Source organism: Bombina bombina, chromosome 4 (genome assembly GCF_027579735.1).
Source record: "Bombina bombina isolate aBomBom1 chromosome 4, aBomBom1.pri, whole genome shotgun sequence".
NCBI lineage: Eukaryota > Metazoa > Chordata > Amphibia > Anura > Bombinatoridae > Bombina > Bombina bombina.
In genome coordinates this window covers 648,562,008-648,572,007 of record NC_069502.1, presented here as the reverse complement: position 1 = coordinate 648,572,007, position 10,000 = coordinate 648,562,008, and the positions used below count along the sequence as shown (strand labels likewise).

Here is a 10,000-nt window from a genome sequence, read left to right as displayed (position 1 = left end):
TTAAAAAACCAGGGCGGGCCGTGGACCGGACACACCGTTGGAGAAAGTAATTTATCAGGTAAACATAAATTCTGTTTTCTCCAACATAGGTGTGTCCGGTCCACGGCGTCATCCTTACTTGTGGGAACCAATACCAAAGCTTTAGGACACGGATGAAGGGAGGGAGCAAATCAGGTCACCTAAATGGAAGGCACCACGGCTTGCAAAACCTTTCTCCCAAAAATAGCCTCAGAAGAAGCAAAAGTATCAAACTTGTAAAATTTGGTAAAAGTGTGCAGTGAAGACCAAGTCGCTGCCCTACATATCTGATCAACAGAAGCCTCGTTCTTGAAGGCCCATGTGGAAGCCACAGCCCTAGTGGAATGAGCTGTGATTCTTTCAGGAGGCTGCCGTCCGGCAGTCTCATAAGCCAATCTGATGATGCTTTTAATCCAAAAAGAGAGAGAGGTAGAAGTTGCTTTTTGACCTCTCCTTTTACCAGAATAAACAACAAACAAGGAAGATGTTTGTCTAAAATCCTTTGTAGCATCTAAATAGAATTTTAGAGCGCGAACAACATCCAAATTGTGCAACAAACGTTCCTTCTTTGAAACTGGATTCGGACACAAAGAAGGCACGACTATCTCCTGGTTAATGTTTTTGTTAGAAACAACTTTCGGAAGAAAACCAGGTTTAGTACGTAAAACCACCTTATCTGCATGGAAAACCAGATAAGGAGGAGAACACTGCAGAGCAGATAATTCTGAAACTCTTCTAGCAGAAGAAATTGCAACCAAAAACAAAACTTTCCAAGATAATAACTTAATATCAACGGAATGCAAGGGTTCAAACGGAACCCCCTGAAGAACTGAAAGAACTAAGTTGAGACTCCAAGGAGGAGTCAAAGGTTTGTAAACAGGCTTGATTCTAACCAGAGCCTGAACAAAGGCTTGAACATCTGGCACAGCTGCCAGCTTTTTGTGAAGTAACACAGACAAGGCAGAAATCTGTCCCTTCAAGGAACTTGCCGATAATCCTTTCTCCAATCCTTCTTGAAGAAAGGATAGAATCTTAGGAATCTTTACCTTGTTCCAAGGGAATCCTTTAGATTCACACCAACAGATATAATTTTTCCATATTTTGTGGTAAATTTTTCTAGTTACAGGCTTTCTGGCCTGAACAAGAGTATCAATAACAGAATCTGAGAACCCTCGTCTTGATAAGATCAAGCGTTCAATCTCCAAGCAGTCAGCTGGAGTGAGACCAGATTCGGATGTTCGAACGGACCTTGAACAAGAAGGTCTCGTCTCAAAGGTAGCTTCCATGGTGGAGCCGATGACATATTCACCAGATCTGCATACCAAGTCCTGCGTGGCCACGCAGGAGCTATCAAGATCACCGACGCCCTCTCCTGATTGATCCTGGCTACCAGCCTGGGGATGAGAGGAAACGGCGGGAATACATAAGCTAGTTTGAAGGTCCAAGGTGCTACTAGTGCATCTACTAGAGTCGCCTTGGGATCCCTGGATCTGGACCCGTAGCAAGGAACCTTGAAGTTCTGACGAGAGGCCATCAGATCCATGTCTGGAATGCCCCACAATTGAGTAATTTGGGCAAAGATTTCCGGATGGAGTTCCCACTCCCCCGGATGTAATGTCTGACGACTCAGAAAATCCGCTTCCCAATTTTCCACTCCTGGAATGTGGATTGCAGACAGGTGGCAGGAGTGAGTCTCCGCCCATTGAATGATTTTGGTCACTTCTTCCATCGCCAGGGAACTCCTTGTTCCCCCCTGATGGTTGATGTACGCAACAGTCGTCATGTTGTCTGATTGAAACCGTATGAACTTGGCCTTTGCTAGCTGAGGCCAAGCCTTGAGAGCATTGAATATCGCTCTCAGTTCCAGAATATTTATAGGTAGAAGAGATTCTTCCCGAGACCAAAGACCCTGAGCTTTCAGGGGTCCCCAGACCGCGCCCCAGCCCATCAGACTGGCGTCGGTCGTGACAATGACCCACTCTGGTCTGCGGAAGGTCATCCCTTGTGACAGGTTGTCCAGGGACAGCCACCAACGGAGTGAGTCTCTGGTCCTCTGATTTACTTGAATCGTCGGAGACAAGTCTGTATAGTCCCCATTCCACTGACTGAGCATGCACAGTTGTAATGGTCTTAGATGAATGCGCGCAAAAGGAACTATGTCCATTGCCGCTACCATCAAACCTATTACTTCCATGCACTGCGCTATGGAAGGAAGAGGAACGGAATGAAGTGTTTGACAAGAGTTTAGAAGTTTTGTTTTTCTGGCCTCTGTCAGAAAAATCCTCATTTCTAAGGAGTCTATTATTGTTCCCAAGAAGGGAACCCTTGTTGACGGAGATAGAGAACTCTTTTCTACGTTCACTTTCCATCCGTGAGATCTGAGAAAGGCTAGGACTATGTCCGTGTGAGCCTTTGCTTGAGGAAGGGACGACGCTTGAATCAGAATGTCGTCCAAGTAAGGTACTACTGCAATGCCCCTTGGTCTTAGTACCGCTAGAAGGGACCCTAGTACCTTTGTGAAAATCCTTGGAGCAGTGGCTAATCCGAAAGGAAGTGCCACGAACTGGTAATGCTTGTCCAGGAATGCGAACCTTAGGAACCGATGATGTTCCTTGTGGATAGGAATATGTAGATACGCATCCTTTAAATCCACCGTGGTCATGAATTGACCTTCCTGGATGGAAGGAAGAATTGTTCGAATAGTTTCCATTTTGAACGATGGAACCTTGAGAAACTTGTTTAGGATCTTGAGATCCAAGATTGGTCTGAACGTTCCCTCTTTTTTGGGAACTACGAACAGATTGGAGTAGAACCCCATCCCTTGTTCTCCTAATGGAACAGGATGAATCACTCCCATTTTTAACAGGTCTTCTACACAATGTAAGAATGCCTGTCTCTTTATGTGGTCTGAAGACAATTGAGACCTGTGGAACCTCCCCCTTGGGGGAAGCCCCTTGAATTCCAGAAGATATCTTGGGAGACTATTTCTAGTGCCCAAGGATCCAGAACATCTCTTGCCCAAGCCTGAGCGAAGAGAGAGAGTCTGCCCCCCACCAGATCCGGTCCCGGATCGGGGGCCAACATTTCATGCTGTCTTGGTAGCAGTGGCAGGCTTCTTGGCCTGCTTTCCCTTGTTCCAGCCTTGCATTGGTCTCCAGGCTGGCTTGGCTTGAGAAGTATTACCCTCTTGCTTAGAGGACGTAGCACTTGGGGCTGGTCCGTTTCTACGAAAGGGACGAAAATTAGGTTTATTTTTGGCCTTGAAAGACCTATCCTGAGGAAGGGCGTGGCCCTTACCCCCAGTGATATCAGAGATAATCTCTTTCAAGTCAGGGCCAAACAGCGTTTTCCCCTTGAAAGGAATGTTAAGCAATTTGTTCTTGGAAGACGCATCCGCTGACCAAGATTTCAACCAAAGCGCTCTGCGCGCCACAATAGCAAACCCAGAATTTTTCGCCGCTAACCTAGCCAATTGCAAAGTGGCGTCTAGGGTGAAAGAATTAGCCAATTTGAGAGCACGGATTCTGTCCATAATCTCCTCATAAGGAGGAGAATCACTATCGATCGCCTTTTCTAGCTCATCGAACCAGAAACACGCGGCTGTAGTGACAGGGACAATGCATGAAATTGGTTGTAGAAGGTAACCTTGCTGAACAAACATCTTTTTAAGCAAACCTTCTAATTTTTTATCCATAGGATCTTTGAAAGCACAACTATCTTCTATGGGTATAGTGGTGCGTTTGTTTAAAGTAGAAACCGCCCCCTCGACCTTGGGGACTGTCTGCCATAAGTCCTTTCTGGGGTCGACCATGGGAAACAATTTTTTAAATATGGGGGGAGGGACGAAAGGTATACCGGGCCTTTCCCATTCTTTATTTACAATGTCCGCCACCCGCTTGGGTATAGGAAAAGCTTCTGGGGGCCCCGGGACCTCTAGGAACTTGTCCATTTTACATAGTTTCTCTGGGATGATCAAATTCTCACAATCATCCAGAGTGGATAACACCTCCTTAAGCAGAGCGCGGAGATGTTCCAACTTAAATTTAAATGTAATCACATCGGGTTCAGCTTGTTGAGAAATTTTCCCTGAATCTGAAATTTCTCCCTCAGACAAAACCTCCCTGGCCCCCTCAGACTGGTGTAGGGGCATATCAGAACCATTATCATCAGCGTCCTCATGCTCTTCAGTATCTAAAACAGAGCAGTCGCGCTTACGCTGATAAGTGGGCATTTTGGCTAAAATGTTTTTGATAGAATTATCCATTACAGCCGTTAATTGTTGCATAGTAAGGAGTATTGGCGCGCTAGATGTACTAGGGGCCTCCTGAGTGGGCAAGACTGGTGTAGACGAAGGAGGGAATGATGCAGTACCATGCTTACTCCCCTCACTTAAGAAATCATCTTGGGCATCATTTTCAGTGTCACATAAATCACATCTATTTAAATGAGAAGGAACCTTGGCTTCCCCACATTCAGAACACAGTCTATCTGGTAGTTCAGACATGTTAAACAGGCATAAACTTGATAACAAAGTACAAAAAACGTTTTAAAATAAAACCGTTACTGTCACTTTAAATTTTAAACTGAACACACTTTATTACTGCAATTGCGAAAAAGTATGAAGGAATTGTTCAAAATTCACCAAAATTTCACCACAGTGTCTTAAAGCCTTAAAAGTATTGCACACCAAATTTGGAAGCTTTAACCCTTAAAATAACGGAACCGGAGCCGTTTTTATCTTTAACCCCTTTACAGTCCCTGGTATCTGCTTTGCTGAGACCCAACCAAGCCCAAGGGGAATACGATACCAAATGACGCCTTCAGAAAGTCTTTTTTATGTATCAGAGCTCCTCACACATGCGACTGCATGTCATGCTTCTCAAAAACAAGTGCGCAATACCGGCGCGAAAATGAGGCTCTGCCTATGATTAGGGAAAGCCCCTAGAGAATAAGGTGTCTAAAACAGTGCCTGCCGATATTATTTTACAAAAATACCCAGAATAAATGATTCCTCAAGGCTAAATATGTTTATATATGAATCGATTTAGCCCAGAAAATGTCTACAGTCTTAACAAGCCCTTGTGAAGCCCTTATTTACTCTGTAATAAAAATGGCTTACCGGATCCCATAGGGAAAATGACAGCTTCCAGCATTACATCGTCTTGTTAGAATGTGTCATACCTCAAGCAGCAAAAGTCTGCTCACTGTTCCCCCAACTGAAGTTAATTCCTCTCAACAGTCCTGTGTGGAACAGCCATCGATTTTAGTAACGGTTGCTAAAATCATTTTCCTCTTACAAACAGAAATCTTCATCTCTTTTCTGTTTCAGAGTAAATAGTACATACCAGCACTATTTTAAAATAACAAACTCTTGATTGAATAATAAAAACTACAGTTAAACACTAAAAAACTCTAAGCCATCTCCGTGGAGATGTTGCCTGTACAACGGCAAAGAGAATGACTGGGGTAGGCGGAGCCTAGGAGGGATCATGTGACCAGCTTTGCTAGGCTCTTTGCCATTTCCTGTTGGGGAAGAGAATATCCCACAAGTAAGGATGACGCCGTGGACCGGACACACCTATGTTGGAGAAAGCTGACCATCTCTCCTAAAGCCTTTCTAAATCTGAAAATGGAAATATAATCATAGCATTAGAATTAATAGGTTTTATTCACAATATTGTTAAGATAAAAGATTAGCGTGGCTTTACCTGATATTCATTTGGCCAAAATGTGCTAACCGCTAGCTCTGCCCTCAGCCAGTCTTTGCCCGTAGACACAGTAACATTCCAGATGGGATTGGCAAGAGGTCCTTTGTTTACTCGTACAAAAATATTCAGGGTCCCTGGACTATCCCGCTTCGCACTGTACAGCAGATAGCTGAAATCAATGCAATGTGTATCATTTTCCTTCATCGTAGGAAGCTGTAGACGAGCCTTTTCTCCAGGATCATGTTTTGAGGATTCAACCACCATATAAGACCCTGCAACATAAACAAGTTAAATATGTCAAATATAAAGTTACAGATCCTTACTACCACATTGTTCAGTATAATAACTTGCCAAAGAAACCAAGAAACTATGGTACAACTAATATTTTATGCAGACAGGGACAAATAAAAGATACTTGCAATATTCATTATTATAAAAAAGCCTCAACCACTAAAACAGTCTGCCATTAAGATATTACGAAATACAGGACACTTATAAATATAAGTGTCACACATTCAACTGATTGACAAATCCAGTGAGCTAAACGCCTAGATTTTTCTTTTTTATCTGTTTCTCATATTTTAAAGCATTCTTTATATAACTGAAAAGAATATATTGCTCCTCAATGATCTTGTAGGCTCATTTAGCTGGAAATTAGAGGAACCCATGACTCCAGAATATTCTTGCTGCATACCATACTTGAAATGAATCAACCCCTGCTTTAGGTTTTTTGCAATATAAAAAAAAAGTAAATTTATGCTTACCTGATAAATTAATTTCTTCTATGATATGACAAGTCCACAGATTCATCCTTTACTTGTGGGATATTATCCTCCTGCTAACAGCAAGTGGCAAAGAGCACCACAACAGAGCTGTCTATATAGCTCCTCCCTTGACTCCACTCCCCAGACATTCGACCGAAGGTATAAGAAGAAAAAGGAGAAACTAAAAGGTGCCAAGGTGACTGAAGTTTTAAATAAAAAAATATAATCTGTCTTAAATTGACAGGGCGGGCCGTGGACTTGTCTTATCATAGAAGAAATTAATTTATCAGGTAAGCATAAATTTACTTTTCTTCTATAAGATACGAGTCCACGGATTCATCCTTTACTTGTGGGATACAATACCAAAGCTACAGGACACGGATGAACGGGAGAGACAAGACAGATACCTAAACAGAAGGCACCACTGCTTGAAGAACTTTTCTCCCAAAAATAGCCTCCGAAGAAGCAAAAGTATCAAATTTGTAAAATTTGGAAAAGGTATGAAGGGAAGACCAAGTCGCAGCATTACAAATCTGTTCAACAGAAGCATCGTTTTTAAAAGCCCATGTGGAAGCCACCGCTCTAGTAGAATGAGCTGTAATCCTTTCAGGAGGCTGCTATCCAGCAGTCTCGTATGCCAAACGGATGATGAATTTCAGCCAAAAAGAAAGAGGTAGCCGTAGCTTTTTGACCTCTACGCTTCCAGAATAGACAACAAACAGAGAAGATGTTTGACGGAAATCCTTGGTCACTTGCAAGTAAAACTTCAAGGCACGAACCACGTCCAAATTATGTAACAGATGCTCCTTCTTAGAAGAAGGGTTAGGACACAGAGAAGGAACAACAATTTCCTGATTAATATTCTTATTAGAAACAACCTTAGGAAGGAATCCAGGTTTGGTACGCAAAACCACCTTATCAGAATGGAATATAAGATAAGGCGAGTCGCATTGTAATGCAGATAGCTCAGAAACTCTCTGAGCAGAAGAGATAGCAACCAAAAACAGAACTTTCCAAGATAGAAGTTTAATATCTATGGAATGCATAGGTTCAAACGGAACCTCTTGAACTTTAAGAACTAAATTCAAACTCCATGGCGGAGCAACAGGTTTAAACACAGGCTTAATTCTAACCAAAGGCCTGACAAAACGACTGAACATCTGGGACATCTGCCAGACGCTTGTGCAGTAAGATTGACAAAGCAAAAATCTGTCCCTTTAAGGAACTAGCTGATAACCCCTTCCTCCAATCCTTCTTGGAGAAAGGACAAAATCCTAGGAATCCTGATCTTACTCCATGAGTAGCCTTTGGATTCGCAACAATAAAGATTTTTACGCCATATCTTATGATAAATTTTCCTAGTGACAGGCTTTCAAGCCTGAATCAAGGTATCTATGACCGACTCAGAGAATCCCCGCGTAGATAAAATCAAGCGTTCAATCTCCAGGCAGTCAGCCGCAGAGAAAATAGATTTGGATGTTGGCATGGACCCTGAATAAGAAGGTCCTGTCTCAGTGGCAGTTTCCATGGTGGCAGAGATGACATTTCCACCAGATCTGCATACCAAGTCCTGCGTGGCCACGCAGGTGCTATCAAAATTACAGAAGCCCTCTCCTGTTTGATTCTGGCAATCAGACGAGGAAAGAGAGGAAAAGGAGGTAACACATAAGACAGGTTAAACGACCACGGTACTGCTAGAGCATCGATCAGTACTGCTTGAGGATCCCTTGATCTGGACCCGTAACAAGGAAGTTTGGCATTCTGACGAGATGCCATCAGATCCAATTCTGGTGTGCCCCATTGATGAATAAATTGTGCAAACACCTCCGGATGGAGCTCCCACTCCCCCGGATGAAAAACATAATTTATGTAAGAACTTACCTGATAAATTCATTTCTTTCATATTAGCAAGAGTCCATGAGCTAGTGACGTATGGGATATACATTCCTACCAGGAGGGGCAAAGTTTCCCAAACCTTAAAATGCCTATAAATACACCCCTCACCACACCCACAATTCAGTTTAACGAATAGCCAAGAAGTGGGGTGATAAGAAAAAAGTGCGAAAGCATATAAAATAAGGAATTGGAATAATTGTGCTTTATACAAAAAAATCATAACCACCACAAAAAAGGGCGGGCCTCATGGACTCTTGCTAATATGAAAGAAATGAATTTATCAGGTAAGTTCTTACATAAATTATGTTTTCTTTCATGTAATTAGCAAGAGTCCATGAGCTAGTGACGTATGGGATAATGACTACCCAAGATGTGGATCTTTCCACACAAGAGTCACTAGAGAGGGAGGGATAAAATAAAGACAGCCAATTCCTGCTGAAAATAATCCACACCCAAAATAAAGTTTAATGAAAAACATAAGCAGAAGATTCAAACTGAAACCGCAGCCTAAAGTACTTTTCTACCAAAAACTGCTTCAGAAGAAGAAAATACATCAAAATGGTAGAATTTGGTAAAAGTATGCAAAGAGGACCAAGTTGCTGCTTTGCAAATCTGATCAACCGAAGCTTCATTCCTAAACGCCCAGGAAGTAGAAACTGACCTAGTAGAATGAGCTGTAATCCTCTGAGGCGGAGATTTACTCGACTCAACATAGTGAATTAAAGATTTCAACCAAGATGCCAAAGAAATGGCAGAAGTTTTCTGGCCTTTCTAGAACCGGAAAAGATAACAAATAAACTAGAAGTCTTTCGGAAAGACTTAGTAGCTTCAACATAATATTTCAAAGCTCTAACAATATCCAAAGAATGCAACGATTTCTCCTTAGAATTCTTAGGATTAGGACATAATGAAGGAACCACAATGTCTCTACTAATGTTGTTGGAATTCACAACTTAGGTAAAAATTCAAAAGAAGTTCGCAACACCGCCTTATCCTGATGAAAAATCAGAAAAGGAGACTCACAAGAAAGAGCAGATAATTCAGAAACTCTTCTGGCAGAAGAGATGGCCAAAAGGAACAAAACTTTCCAAGAAAGTAATTTAATGTCCAATGAATGCATAGGTTCAAATGGAGGAGCTTGAAGAGCCCCCAGAACCAAATTCAAACTCCAAGGAGGAGAAATTGACTTAATGACAGGCTTTATACGAACCAAAGCTTGTACAAAACAATGAATATCAGGAAGAATAGCAATCTTTCTGTGAAAAAGAACAGAAAGAGCAGAGATTTGTCCTTTCAAGGAACTTGCGGACAAACCCTTATCTAAACCATCCTGAAGAAACTGTAATATTCTCGGTATTCTAAAAGAATGCCAAGAAAAATGATGAGAAAGACACCAAGAAATATAAGTCTTCCAGACTCTATAATATATCTCTCTGGATACAGATTTACGAGCCTGAAACATAGTATTAATCACAGAGTCAGAGAAACCTCTTTGACCAAGAATCAAGCGTTCAATCTCCATACCTTTAAATTTAAGGATTTCAGATCCTGATGGAAAAAAGGACCTTGAGACAGAAGGTCTGGTCTTAACGGAAGAGTCCACGGTTGGCAAGA

At 42.1% G+C, this 10,000-nt stretch overlaps 1 protein-coding gene across 6 annotated transcripts in view; it reads right to left on the bottom strand.

Annotated features, from left to right (window-relative positions):
- The window catches only part of PTPRK (protein tyrosine phosphatase receptor type K), an 865,926-nt gene that overhangs the window by 591,756 nt on the left and 264,170 nt on the right, over window positions 1-10,000 (bottom strand). For 3 of the 6 annotated variants that reach the window (XM_053710703.1, XM_053710704.1, XM_053710707.1), the window contains exon 3: window positions 5,727-5,998. The exons of the other annotated variants lie outside the window; for them this stretch is intronic. In XM_053710703.1, coding sequence (XP_053566678.1) covers window positions 5,727-5,998 — 272 coding nt within the window. The remainder of the gene's footprint in view (window positions 1-5,726; window positions 5,999-10,000) is intronic. 6 annotated transcript variants of the gene reach the window in all.